Below are 15,025 nucleotides of genomic sequence, written 5' to 3' on the forward strand. Positions count from 1 at the left end.
CACAATCATCCCCTATTTGCATCTACCCATCGCCTTCTCAGGAACCTCACTAAAACCTCCTATTTATTGTTCAGGCCCCTTCCCCGACTCCACATTCCTGATGATGGGTTTAGCGATTCTCCTCCACCTCATGATGCTGTCTAACCATCTGGGCGCTCTCAACGCCACACTTTTTGACTGAGAATGGTATTTATCCAAACCTTTTATTTCCCAGCTGTGACTCTTACATACAAAATACGTCCACATCCTTCAGTATTCCCAATTATACCAGATTCCAAAAACATTGCCAATGCTCAATTTTAATTGATTATAATGTACCACTGAATCAAGCATCCTATCAGATTATTTTTTTTCTCCTTCCATGGCCTTGTCAGCAAAAGGGCAAAATGAGAAGCTACAGAGCAGGATTTAATCCTGACTTCTTAACCTCTCAAAATCAGCAATTATCATCTCTCAACTCCATACATTTTAGCACTGCTGTCCCTGTTAGGTAAGGTGGTGACGGCATTGTCACAAGAATAGTAATCCAGAAGCCAGGCTGATACTCTGTTGACATTTGTTCACATCCTACCATGGCAGGTGATGGAACTTGAATTCCATGAATAAATCTGGAATTAAAAGCTTGTGTCAGTAATATTGCCATTTCTATCATGAAGTGTCCTGAAAACTTACCTTGCCCAGAAATCAACTTAAGCAGAAAATCTTCCATTTGATATATTTTAGCCTACATCTGACTCTGGATCCACAGTGAATGTGGATGAGCAAGTCACCTAATTCAACACACAGTAGTCTCGCCAGCAATGCCCGTATCCCATGAAAGAAAGAAAAAAATTCCAAAACATTTACATTTAAGGTCCTTCTTAAAATAAGCTAAAATTTGCCTTTATCCTGATATCTATTTTGCTTGATTACTCCTGAGAGGTTGTTGGCTTACTTATACACTAAAGGAACCTAATTAATTCAGACTTTTAGCAACACTTGGTCATACATTAATGAAAGCAATAATGCTTTGCAGAATATGGCTCCCACTATGAACCATTAACCTAAACAATTTACATAAAAGTTGTAGACTCAGGAATCTGAAAGGTAATTGCAAAATTTGTGGATGGCACCAAATTTGGGAGCTACAGGCTGCAACAAAATACACTAACAATGCCAGTAATTTCGCAGAATGGCTGTGAAATTGACAAATCCATTTTAACATACACATGGTGTTATTTTGGTTGGAAAAATAAGGAAGGAATACAATATTGAGAAAATAAGAATCTAAGTGAGATGGAGGAGTGAAGAGATCAAACAATAAAGGCAGACAAAGACCAAAAAAAAGCAAGACAGGTTAATAAAGCTTTCAAAATGCAATCACGGCACTGGATTACAATTGTCAAGGGACACAATTAAAAGGCAATGACATTACATTAAATTGTGCAGAACCTTGGTTAAATCATAGTGCTGTACTATGATCAATTCTGGTCTCCGTATTATGGAAAGAATATAAAGACACTAGAGAATATGCAAATAAATTTATTCAAACATCAGAACTGAAAGGTTCTACACCTATCAACAATGATAAGCTTCTTGATTTAGAAAAGGCAAGGCCTAGGAGTGGTCTGAAGAAGTTGGAAGTTATCAATAGGTTTGATGGTGTCAATGTAGCGAGGATGTTTCAATTTGTGAGAAAACACTAAAACTAGTAGCCATAAATCATCATTAATGAATCAAATAGGAAATTCAGAAGTACTTTCAGAAGATGGGAAAGAAGGTGGAATATGTCACCAAAGAGCTAAGTGAGGTGAAAAGCATAAATGCATTACAAAGGGAAGGCCAATAAATACAGAAGAGATAAAGGAATAGAAAACTGCGCCAATATAATTTGAAGATAATAAGTGAATGGAGTTTTGTGTGCAGCATAACCATAAACATGGACACCAACACAGATTAAATGGTCTGAAAGGCAGCTTGTGTGCTTCATATTCGAAGTGTTTCTAACATAGGGCTTTCCAGTTTTGAAGACAGTCACAATTCCGACATACTCTCAACAATTTTTCATCCCCCTGGAAATGAAGAATCCACCTACTTCTGTCTTAAAAAGATTCTGCATCTAAGACCTTTTCAAGAAGAGAATTCCAAAGACTCTCAACCCTCTGTGGGGAAAAAATATTTCCTCATCTGTGTTTTTAATAAATTCATCACCGTCCCCCTTTTCTTAAACAAGTTGAGATTTGAGATTCTATAAGAAGAAATATTGTTCCACATCCATTTGGTTGTTCACTCAGTATCTTGAAAGTTTCAATTAAGTTGTCTCTGACATTTTTAAACACTTTAGGGTACTGACTTGACCTGTCCAGCCTTTCGTCATAAGGTATTCCATTGATTCCAGACATCAAGCTAGCAAAATGAACTACTTCCAATAGATTAACATCCTTCTGCAAGTACAGTGGTTAATACAATACACTTTACTTCTGATACAGTTTTACCAATACCCTATCTGAAATATAACCTCTCCACTTTTGCATTCAGCTCATATTGCAATAAACCATAATATTCTATTAGCTTTCCTGATTGTATGCTGCACCTGTGTACTAACTTACCACAAACCATGCACGAAGACACCCCAATCTCTCTGCACCTCAGGTCCGCAACCTCTCAGCATTTTGATAACATGCTTCTTTTATTCTTTGCATCAAAATGGACAACTTCACACTTTCTGACATCTTTGCTTACTCACTTAACCTATGTAGATCATTGGATGATTAGTTGGATAACAACAGTGTGTCAGGGCATGGGGAAAAATCTTGAGATTGGTAATAGGCAATAATGTTTATTGGAAGAGCCAGTGGAGAGACAATGTGTCAAATGGCCTTCCTGTGCACTGTAACAATTCCCTGATTCTGTGACATCCCTCTCCAAGCTGGCTGTCTCCTTGTCACAACTCACTTTACTACCTTTGTCTAATCAAATTTATCTACAATATCTTCAGTCCTTTCATCCAAATCATTTATATTAACTGTGAAGAGTTGAGGCCCCAGCACCAATCCCCTGTGAACACCACTCATTACCTCCCACCTGCTTGAAAATGACCCAATTACTTCTAGTGTTTCCTGTAAGCCAATCAACCTATTATTCTTGCCAAGAAGCTATTAGATTATATTTTCCACAATGAGCTTTGATATGGTGCCTTGTGAAGTGCCTTCTGTAAACCTAAACGCAATACACCCACTGGGCCTTGTTACAACATTAGTTAAATTGGAGCACAAACACTGAATGAGTGAAAATCTACAAACTCCAGACGTCATCATATGCCATGTTGGGAGGCACCAGGGACCTGGGTTCGATTACAGCCTCAGGCAACTGTCTACATAGAGTCTACATGCACTCCCTGTGTCATTATGGGTTTCTTCTGGGTGCTGCGGATTCCTCCCACAGTCCAAAGATGTGCAGGTTGGGTGGACTGACCATGCTAAATTGCCTCAGTGTTCAGGATTGTGCAGGTGAGGTGAATTTTGTCAGGGGAAATTCAGGGTTCCAAGGATAAGCGAAGAGGTATTCTCAGTGGAATGCTCTTCAGAGGGTTGGTGTGGATGGACCAAATGGCCTGTTTCCACAGTGTAGGGATTCTATGATCCATGTCCATTTGCAACCTTCCAAAGTGTTAATTATTACAGGTTCTTGCTCCCAAAGCAAGTCTCCAGGAAGTTAATTGTTCACTGGTAATGGCCATCTTTATTCAACAACAAAGTTATTTAAAACTCAGCCATGTGACCTTAGCTATACCTAACTATCCAGATCTGCTGCTTTTGCACACAAAGACCCAACAATGGTACCATTGTCTCAAATTAATGACACTTGCAAACCTGTTAAATAATGAGTTTTAACAGGTGGGGGGGGGGGGGGGGGGAGAGAGACAAGAAAATTGGAAGGTGAATAGCTTGTCAGGTCCACAAGAGAAATCATAAATTGTGCTAAAAGTTATAACACATTAAATTATAAAATGGACTTTACTGGAATAAAATGACTGCTACAGATCATATTATTTGCCAGTTGACTACAGCTCTAGATACCTCCAACAGTAATTACAAGCACAGCAGGATATTTTGTCCAAATGACAAAATTCCTATATAAATGATCACCAACTCCTGCACATGCACAGATGGATCCATGAGGTTAGCTGGCCTCAAGAGGCTTCAGGATACATTTGCCCATGCGCTGATGCCATGATAACGGGATTCATTTATCTGCATATACATTGCTGACATCCCTACTATCTGCACCATGCAAGGACAAATTGCCCTTGATTGGATTTGCTTTTAAAGACAACTAATCCCCTTGCTGCATCAGTTGTTTCCTCATACCAAATCATTCTAAGGCAAGGTGTGACACCATTTGACCGGTTTTGCCACCGATTCTCTCTCTTTTGGCTGATTTTCCTCCTTGATATAGATTTAGGTTAGCTACATAATTCACAGCAGGACCTCAGTAAATACCCTTTCTTCTTTTGCTATTACATTTTGAGAATTCATCTTCAGGATGCTACCCAAAAAGCAGCAAAGAAAATACAAGGAACAATAAAAGTTGTTAGCTTAAGATGAACAGATTAACTTCAGTGGAATTCCTTGGTGGTGCAATTACAGAGACATTATAAAACTAATCAAGATAAACCTAACCTGCACATCTTTGAACTGAGGAAGGAAAATGGAACACTGGGCGGAAACCCATGCAGACTATGGGAAAACATGTCAACTCACCTCAGGCTCGAATTAAACCTGGTTGTGAGGCAGCAGTCGTAACCACTGAACCATTGTACCATCCAGTTATGTGAAGAGAAAAAGATTAATAAAGACAACTCTGAAAATCATTTTAGTTCAGGTTTTGCGTGTGTTGCATCTGCTTGTTGTATGACAAATCAGTCACTCTCCCTGGAACTGGGGAGCTGGGAGCTAAAGGTAGAGACAAGAAGCATGAAGCATATTATATATGGGGATGCAGGAGCCATCCTCAGTCAAGTCAAGAAGAGCCTTTTTGCTGGATCCAGGTTTTCTGGCTGCCAGTCTATGGTGGGAGAATCTACCATTGTGCCAGCCTTCAGACCTACATAATCAGCATCACACTGCCACTGAAGTTCAACTCAACAAACAGGTGACAGCTATTCTCTGGTCTGTCTGACCACTTAGTCAACCTGCCTGGTTTAGTGATCAAGCTGTGTCTAAAATTAACTACCAGGCATTATCTAACTGGTGCATTTCCATGGCAACACCATCACCAGAGTCCACTGGCCAGCTAACCAGCACTCTCTCCTCGTAATGCATTATTGTACTTTATTATGATCATGACTGCATCACCTAATAGAAGGATTGAAGAGTATGAAAAGGTAGCCCCTGAAAACAAACCAAAGAACACCTGAAAACAGAACATTTTTATTTTGACTTCTGGTGTGGATGATGTAAAATTAATCATTATTTTTACATACTCATTTTCATGTTCCTGATCTGTTCTATTCACCCTTGAATACAAAATGCCAAAATATTTCTCAAGATGGGCTTTCAACAAGATGCCAAGTTTCACATTTCATTTGGACAATAAAAATAAAAGCAGACTGAAAGCAAACAGTGATATGTACAGGCACTTCCTGTTCTTGATCTCCTTCACTGCTTTGGTCCCCCCTCGGTGTCATCAGAACTCATTTCGAAACGCTTAATTATTTTTCGAGCAAAGTAATCTTGGTTTAATTGGACCAAGTAAATTATTCAACGTGACACACAGGTTATAGCATAAAATGTTACAAGAATATATGTCAGGCTTTAGATTGACTGGAAAAACTACAAATCCAGACAGTAAAAGTCAATTATCAAAAGAAAGTAAACTAAGTCATACAGCACATAAACAAACCCTTCGATTCCACTCATTTGCACTGACCAGATATCCCAATCTGACCTAGTCCCAATGTAGTACCTTCCTCTAACGCTTTAATTTCAGTGAGAGGGCCATATTATCAACATGTAAAAATCAAGCAACAGAAACATCAACTTACATCTTCACAGAAGCGTTCTCGGTCATCTCTGCAGGAAAAGTACAGGTGTCTGTCGAGGTGGAAATCATCTGAAGAGAGTTCTGCTACACGCAGGATGGCCTTCTTACAATTGTCAGAAATCGTCTTGTCTTCACTCACCAAAGCCTTTTCCAAACAGGAGACCACTTCCCCCTGTGAATGCACATCCTGTTTTGAGAGAATAAATAGATTAGAAGTGTCCCACATCTCTCCAGGACAGCCATCGTGTACTAGCTAATTGAATGCCATTGTTTACTGGGTAGTTGAAAGAAGCACCACCATGCTGCTCCCAACTAAGCACATATCTCTTCTACACTATCAAACAGCATTGAAAATAGGCATAAAATGTGACACTAGTAGACATAGGGCTTTAGATTAGCTGGATAAACTAGAAATTTAGACAGTAAAAGTCAACTATTAAACAACAGTAAACTAAGTCATACAGCAGCGCAGAAACAAACCTTTCAGTCCAACTCATTTGCACTGACCAGATATCCCAACCTGACCCAGCCCCATTTGCCAGCATTTGGCCTATACAGAGAAACCTCGATTATCTGAATTTCAGATTATCCGAAGATGATTTCAAGGTCCTGCAAAAACATTACAAAGAAGTAAATGTATTCAATTTACCTGTACTGAAGAACATCTGAAAACACTGGCAAAAACAAAGAAACACAAGCAGCTCAAGCATCAGTGACCAGATATCTTTTAGGTAAGGGTTAGTCACACAGCCCTTCTGCATAAGTGTTTCACAGTACAGGGTATTCCCATCACTAGGTCATTCATGAAAAGATTGGCCAAGAATGTAAAAGCATGCATGAGGCGGTGTTTCTGTCTTTGTATTGCAACACTGAGCTCCCGGAAACTGACAAGTGCTCAAGACCATAGGAGCTGTTCAGGACTTTATTTAATGCTGGGATTTCATTTACAGTATTTATGTGATGGTAAGTCTTTCTCAGTTTAACTTGTATTTTGTAGAATGCAAAGATTAGTTTGTTTAAATAAGAGACTCATTAAAATTATAGATTTTAAACAAATTCTCCAGTAGAGCACAGCGTTAGATCAGTATGGCTTCCCTTGTTTAAGGTAAAATCGATTATCCAAATAATTAATTATCTGAACGAAATAATGCCCGCCCACCAAGGATAATCGAGGCTGCTCTGTATTTCACCAAGCCCCTTCATTCATGGACCCATCCAAATGCCTTTTAAATGTTGTAATTGTACCAGTCTCGCCACTTCCTGGGGCAGCTCGTTCCATATATGCATCACCTTCTACATGAAAAAGTTACCTCTCAGATACTTAAATATTTCTCCTTTCACCTTAAATGTAAATACCTCTAGTCTTGGACTTCACTACCCGAGAGAAAAGATCTTGCCTCTTCAACCTATCTATTCCCTCATTATGTTATCAACCTCTATAAAGTCACCCCTCAGTACCCAATGCTCCAGGGGAAAAAAAAGCCTCAGCCTATTCAGCCTCTCCCTCTAACTCAGACCCTCTAGTCCTGGCAACATTCTGGTTAACCTTCCCCATACCCTCTCAAATTTAACAATATCTTTTCTGCATAAATGGTTTGAAACTCTAAAAGTTGGGAGTTTGGGAAATAGTATTTTTAGATACACATTCATCCCTCAACTTAAAAATAGGTAGAAGGGGGAATGGGTGACAACTAGGCAGTGAAGCAACAAACACAGGAAATGCTGGAGAAATTCAGCAAACCTCGCAATCCAGCAGCATTTGTCGAGGGAAACAGAATTAATGTTTCAAGTCCGGTATGACACTTGTTCAGAACTGTTCTGGAGTGCTGAGGGGCAGAGGGAGACAAAGGGGAGGAAGAAAGCTTGAAGGCAGAGCAAGTAATTAACGTTTATTACAAAGGAAGTAAGCATAAAACAAAAGTTATAACACTGCTGAACTGGCACCAGATAACTGTGCTTAAGGAGGGATATATTTGCACTGGAAGGAGTCCAGAGAAGATTCATCCCAGGAATCTAGCCATGTCTTACAACAAAGGAGGAGAAAGTGAGGACTGCAGATGCTGGAGATCAGAGCTGAAAAATGTGTTGCTGGAAAAGCGCAGCAGGTCAGGCAGCATCCAAGGAGCAAGAGAATCAACATTTCGGGCATTTCCTGAAGAAGGGCTTACGCCCAAAACGTTGATTGTCCTGTTCCTTGGATACTGCCTTACAAGCCAGGACAAATGATTTAGAATGAGGGGGGATCTTGTATGAACTGATAAAAGATTCTAAGAGGTCTTGACAGATAGATGCCAAGAGACTGTTTCCTTTCTTGGGTGTCCAGAACTAAGGACACCATCTGAAAAGAATATTTTTCATTTGAACAGACAGGAGGAGGAATTTCTGCTCTGAGGGTCATTTTTCTTTTGGACTTCCTTCCCTTAGAGCAGAGAAACCTGGGCCATGACAGTAGTGAAGGTCAAGTTGAACAGATTTTGGTCTACAAGACAGTCAATATTTATCGGTGGTAGTAATGGTGGCTATGGTTGGGGGCTGAAATTAACAGGAAACTAGAGAGAAGACCATAAGCAGATGAGCCATAATTGTACACAACAGTGGAGCAGCCAAGTGATGTACTACTTCTATTTTTTCCTCTTCGAAGGTTTACATTCACTATGGAAAAGGGCAAGAAGAAATTTAGAATAAATCAATAATCGTGAGAAGATTACCATCAATAGGGTGAGAATAGTTTGATTCCCTTTTACCTGGGTGAAAAGAGTGGCAGGGAAACTGCAACTGATCAAGGATTGCCATTAAAGAAGGCATATTCCCACAATGCAAGAAACATAAGCAAGATTGAAATGAAGCAAAAAAAGTGCATTTGACATGCATTAAATTGACAGTACAGTTGAGAAGGAAGCCAAATGTACCAAGATCAAGAGAAGATAAATGAAGAAAGAGAAACAAACAATGAATAAGAGGAGACTTTTAGTTAACCTAAAAGGGAACCCCAAAACCTTCTCAAGACATACAAATTGCAAATGATAATTAAAAATAAAAAAATCAGGCTAATTATTGTTATGAAATGGAGGTAAACCTTTGCTGTTCCAATAAGACACTTTTTAAAATTACATCAACTTAATTTCAAAATCTCTCAGCCTGTCTTCTTCTGTGTCTTCACCCTTCCGGCTGAAGATCTCCCCCCCGGTTGTCTTATTTCTTTTTACTGAGAGTACATTGCACATTTAAAGGCACTATTGATAGATTAATTTCTTGAGAGAAAGAGCCAGATGGGCAATAGGCTCTCCAGGAGTTTCTCTCTCTACAGCTGCTGCTCTCTGACCAATTTTCAAAATGTCTGCATTCTTATACCCCCAAACATCAGATTTCCTCACTGAATTTATTGTTTTGCCAACATCAAACCAAACTCGATCAGGTTTTAGTATCCTGAGGCATAATTTAAATTAATTTATTAAATTCAAATTGTTGTCAAAACAGCAACCAAAACTCAGGTATCTTTTCACAGCCAAATATTACATATTTTCAATTTTACACTACACTCTGGGACTGCCATCTAATCATATGCACAGGTACTTGTAATCCTTCAGTTCAGAACATTGTCGTCTCAAAGGTATAGTACATACTTTCAACTTCATAACATTGGTGTCCAAAAAAGGATGCCTGCATGAAGTTAAGAGGATTTGTTGAGGTACAAAGGAAATATTGTGCATTGGTATTTTCCAAGGAATTATTTTTCTTGAAAACCATTGGGGCAACACTGCTGCATCACAGCACCAGGGGCCTAGGTTCAGTTCCAGCCTCAGGCAACTTTCAGTGTGGAATTTGCACATTCTTCCCATATCTGTATGGGTTTCCACCAGGTGCTTCAGTTCCTGCCTTTGTCCAAAGACTGCAGATTAGATGGACTGGCGATGCTAAATTGCCCATAGTGTCCAGAAAAGTGCATGCCAGGTGAATTAGCAATAGGAAATACAGGGTTACAGGGAATAGGTTGGGTCGGATGCTATTTGGAGAGACAGTGTGAACTCTATGGGCCAAATGGTCTGCTTCCACACTGTTGGGATTTTATGATTCTAAGAAAGAAGATGCCCCCAATTATTAGAGGAGGAGAAGGTAAATTAGATGCTGGATGGTCTAACACATGACAATGAGAAAGAATTAAATGAGCAAATAAGTCTTCACAATCAGAAAAGACCCATCCAAGATACAGAGGGAAGTAATGATGAAAATTGCTCAGACATTGTTCATAATCTTCCAAACATCTTTAGAAACAAAGACGGTGCTGCAAGACTGTAGAACTCAAATGTTACACCCTTGATAAAGATTGCAAGGATAAGCCCAGAAACTCAGTCCAGTTGTTTAACTTCGATAGGGGGAACATTTCAGAGAGAGTGATCATTGAATCATATACTTCAGGTCAATGGTGGTGCGTGACATGCAACAATCCAGAGCAAGAAGAATCAACTGGCAGGGAACAATGGAGCTTGAACAGACTAAGACATTAGCAGGAAGATTAGTAACTGGTATGGGTACAGTCGAGGTACATTCCCTCTAATATAAAATGACAGACAAAAGAAATCCAGAGTTTCCTGAGTGACCAAGGAGGTAGAAATTAACATTCAAAAATGGTGTGCTTAGCATGTGGTGTAAGGAGGAAAATACATTTGAGAATCACTGGAATACTCAAGGTTTGGTTGGTTGGGTAGGTGGCGAAACAGCAAACAAATGAAATAAAAAGGAATGGTAAAAGAAGGCTACATGTAACAAAGGAGAAAGTGAGGACTGCAGATGCTGGAGATCAGAGCTGAAAATGTGTTGCTGGAAAAGCGCAGCAGGTCAGGCAGCATCCAAGGAGCAGGAGAATCGACGTTTCGGGCATGAGCCCTTCTTCAGGAAGTAACAAAGGGAAATCCTAAAGCCTTCAAAAGGCATGTAAACAACTAGTAAGTGGTTAAAGGAGGCAGGGGGCTGATTAAAAAGGGGATTCAAAGATGGAGATGGGGGCATAGCTGTGTTATCATAAGAATAGGTTTCATCTGTCTGCAGAAGAGGACATTATCCAGGCTATGGTGTCAGAGGAAGAAACCCTCACACCAGAAAGGGTCAAAACTAATAAGGAAAAAGTCCTGGATAGATTGTTGGCACTTAAAGTTAACAAGGAACCAGAGGTGGGCAAGATGCATCCAATGATATAAATAAGTGAGAGTAGACATCTGAGGGGCATGGCCACAATATATCAGTCTTCCCTAGAACCTAGCGCGGTGCCAGAAAGACCAGAGAAATATCAACGCTACAGCCTTGTTCAAAGAAAGGTTGAATAACCAATCCTGGAAACTACAGATCAGTCAGTTGAACTTCAGTAGCAGGGAAACTTTCGGAAACAATTATTTGGCAGAGAATCAGAAGTTTTGTGGGAAAATATGGGTTTGAGGAAGAGATAGCATAGATTTCTCAAGGGGATATAATGTTTAACCAATCTGTAAGAAGTAAACAGCTATTCCTCCATACCAGCAAGGGTTCCGTTCCTGAAAACTCCAGTGAATGATGAAGTCACAAGCGCAGAGCTTAATAACTTATGGTAAAAATAGAATAGGTCCCCAGACTCCAAGATTACGACTACTTTTGATTTTGTTGGGTTAAAACAATTGATATTACTGAAATTATGTTAATATTTAAATAGAATATTTATAAATCACAGTAGTCCCATTAAGACTAAACTCATGGCCCATAATATCAGTCAACATACCATTTTGCAATGCTTTTTACTTGTCACTAAGCTCCATCACCACCTTCTTGAACTAGCACGATCACTCACTTGGGAGCCTTTATAATAACACAAAGGGCACCATGGTGCGAGCATGATGCACATAACCAACTTCACAAGACGTAGAAAGAGGAGGGGGATGCTGAGAGCATCCAAGCATGGGTTAGGGAGAGGGGATATTGGAGTGGGCACTCAAATTTATGTTCATTGCTGCTCATTTCCCACAAGACTGTATGGCCACCCACAACACACTACATATAATTATTCTTGGGTTGCCATGCAAGTGTTTGCAGATACATGATTTTTGCCTGCAAATATTGATTAATTGGTAATTTTTGGTGCAAAACTGGCTTTGGGGATACAGAAGAATGACTTTCCAAGAGTTTACAGAAGGCATTTGATGTTGTGCGTCACAAAAGTCTTCAGCAAAGTTCGAAGTCAGAGTATAAAAGGGACAAAGACAACACGGATACAAAATTGACTGAGTGACAGAAAACAATCATGGCCAATGGTTATTTTTCAGGCTGGAGGAAAATTTTTTTTTCATTATTAGATTACTTACAGTGTGGAAACAGGCCCTTCAGCCCAGCAAGTCCACACCGACCCACAACCCACCCATACCCCTACATTTACCCCTTACAGGCAATTTAGCATGGCCAATTCACCTGACCCGCACATCTTTGGACTGTGGGAGGAAACCGGAGCACCCGGAGGAAACCCACGCAGACACGGGGAGAACGTGCAAACTCCACACAGTCAGTCGCCTGAGTCGGGAATTGAACCCGGGTCTCAGGCGCTGTGAGGCAGCAGTGCTAACCACTGTGCCACCGTGCCGCCCACATTTCTAGTGGAGACCCCAGCGGTTGGTATTGGGATCCCTGTTTTTCCTGATACATATTAATGATTTGGATCTTGATGTTTAAGGAACAATTTCCAAGTTTGCAGGTTACACAAGGACACTAAAGGATATTCACAGAACACAGAATCCCTACACTGCAGCAGGAGACCATTTTGCCCATTAAATCTGCACTGACCCTCCAAAACAGCATCCCACCCACACTATCGTCCATAACCCCACATTTACCATAGCTAATACTGTACACCTAGCCTGCATGTCCCTGGACACCACAGGGTAATTTAGCATGGCCAACCCACCCAACTTGCACAACTTTGGACTGGGGGAAGAAACCGGACTACCCAGAGGATACCACACAGACAGTCACGCAGATCCCTGGCACTGTGAGGCAGCAGTACTAACCACTGTTCCACCATGACAAGCTAAATTTTTTGAGGCACTGACAAAGTGTTTAGATGAGGTTAATGCTATTGATGCGATCTACAAAGACCACCTATCCACTTTTACAAGATTTTGTGTGACAGACTGGTTAAAGAAGTTAAGAGCCCATGGAATGCAAGGTAATTTGGTAAATTGCTTTAGTAATAAGGAAGCAGAGGGAGATAGTTTAAGGGTGCTTTCGTGACTGGAAGTCTATATCCAGTGGTGTACCTGCTTTTGTGCTGGGTCCCTTGCTGTTTGTTGTGTAGATTATCAATGTAGAAATAAATGTCTGAGTACTGACAATACGTTCACAGATGGCACAAAAATGGATGGTGTCATAAATAACAGGCAGGAAAGCCTGAGCCGATAGGACGATAGAGAGGGGCTGGTCAGTTGGGCTCAGCAATGGCAAATGGAATTTAATCCTGAATAGTGAAGGTGATGCAATAAGGAAGATGAACAATATAGGGAACATTAAGTGAATGGCAGGACCCTAGGAGATTCAGTGGGACATGCATGTCCATAGATCCTCAGAGGCAACAAGTCACGTGGATAAAGAAATAACAAGGTACATGGGATGCTTACATTAACTGCCTTGATGAATAAAGACAAGAGCAAGGATATTATGATGGAGCTGCATAAAACATTAGGCCTAGCTGGAGTACTATGTTCAGTTCTGATTAAGGATATGATTGCTGTGGACAGGGTGCAGAACAGATTCGCCAGGATGATGCCTGGACTGGAGCAATTCTGCTATAATGATAGACCAGATGGGCCATCTGCCTGACAGCAGAGAAGGTTGAGGAAAGTGATCCGATTTGAGGTGTACGAAGTTCTCGAGGGGCCTAGATAGAGAAGATAGTGGGAGATTGTTTCCTTTAGGAGAGGAGTCAATAACCAGGGAGCACAATTTTAATGTAAAAAGCAGGAGCAGAGGTAATTTGAGGGAAAAAAAATTGCTCAGGGGATTGTGGATATCTGGAATTCATTACCTTAAAAAGGTGGTAGGGGCAGGAAACCGGAGGACATTTCAAAATATATATATAGACATTTGAGATGCAATAGTATACAAGACTACAGGTCAAGTCCTCGAAAAGGGATTAGATTGGATGGAGACTCAATGACCAGTGCAGACACGATGGGCTGAGATGCCTCTTTCCATACCGTAAAACCTCTATGATCCTTTGTTCTAGACAGGCTAACAAAAAGCAGGCATTAAAAGGCGGAAAGATCTCTAATTTATCTACTTTCAAATAAACTGGTGCCAGTGTTTCATGTTTAGCATGCTACAAAGAGATGTTTGCTCAGTACCAAACTATAATTTACAAGTTCATGTGTTAATGGCACAGCCTTGTCCACAGCATTGATGTTGCACACTTGAAATTAGATTAGACATTAGAGCAAGGAATTAAAACTATTTGCAGTTCATCAGGGACTCAAAACGGGATATACCTATTGCTGAGCAATTGTCGTTCCAAAAGGCATCTCATCAATTAATACATCAAGTTTCAAGATGCAACTGGTTTTCCCAATGGGAAATCTTAACTGCTCTTTTAAATGGGCATAATCAGGACACAGAGACAAAAACTTTCTGAAAAGTAGATTAAAAATAAGTGATAAAAACACAATCCAAAGTAAGAAATTGGTCCCAAACTACTCTAAGCAATATGGCCACTGTTGGAAATAATAAGCTTTCAGAGTGTTGCCCCATCTGACGATTTCAAATAAGCCTGTCGGACTATGACATGGTGTCATCTGACTTCTGACCCTGTACACCCCAGTCCAACATCAGCACCTCCACATCATGATTACTAAATATGACGTTTTATCATGGCATCAGCTGGCAATGAGTTGTGCATTTGCCACATGACTTCATTCTTAGTTAAAGTGAACAACCCCTCCTATCATGTCTTCAGACAATTGGCAACAATTGCTTATACCTTTAAAAAAAATTGGGA

At 40.2% G+C, this 15,025-nt stretch overlaps 1 protein-coding gene across 2 annotated transcripts in view; it reads right to left on the bottom strand.

Moving 5' to 3' along the window:
* Positions 1-15,025, bottom strand: part of LOC132824006 (Golgi apparatus protein 1-like) — a 137,066-nt gene that overhangs the window by 69,183 nt on the left and 52,858 nt on the right. For both annotated transcript variants that reach the window (XM_060838221.1, XM_060838219.1), the window contains exon 5: positions 6,026-6,211. In XM_060838221.1, the coding sequence (XP_060694204.1) occupies positions 6,026-6,211 (186 nt within the window). The remainder of the gene's footprint in view (positions 1-6,025; positions 6,212-15,025) is intronic.

The sequence above is a fragment of the Hemiscyllium ocellatum genome, chromosome 17 (assembly GCF_020745735.1).
Source record: "Hemiscyllium ocellatum isolate sHemOce1 chromosome 17, sHemOce1.pat.X.cur, whole genome shotgun sequence".
Lineage (NCBI taxonomy): Eukaryota > Metazoa > Chordata > Chondrichthyes > Orectolobiformes > Hemiscylliidae > Hemiscyllium > Hemiscyllium ocellatum.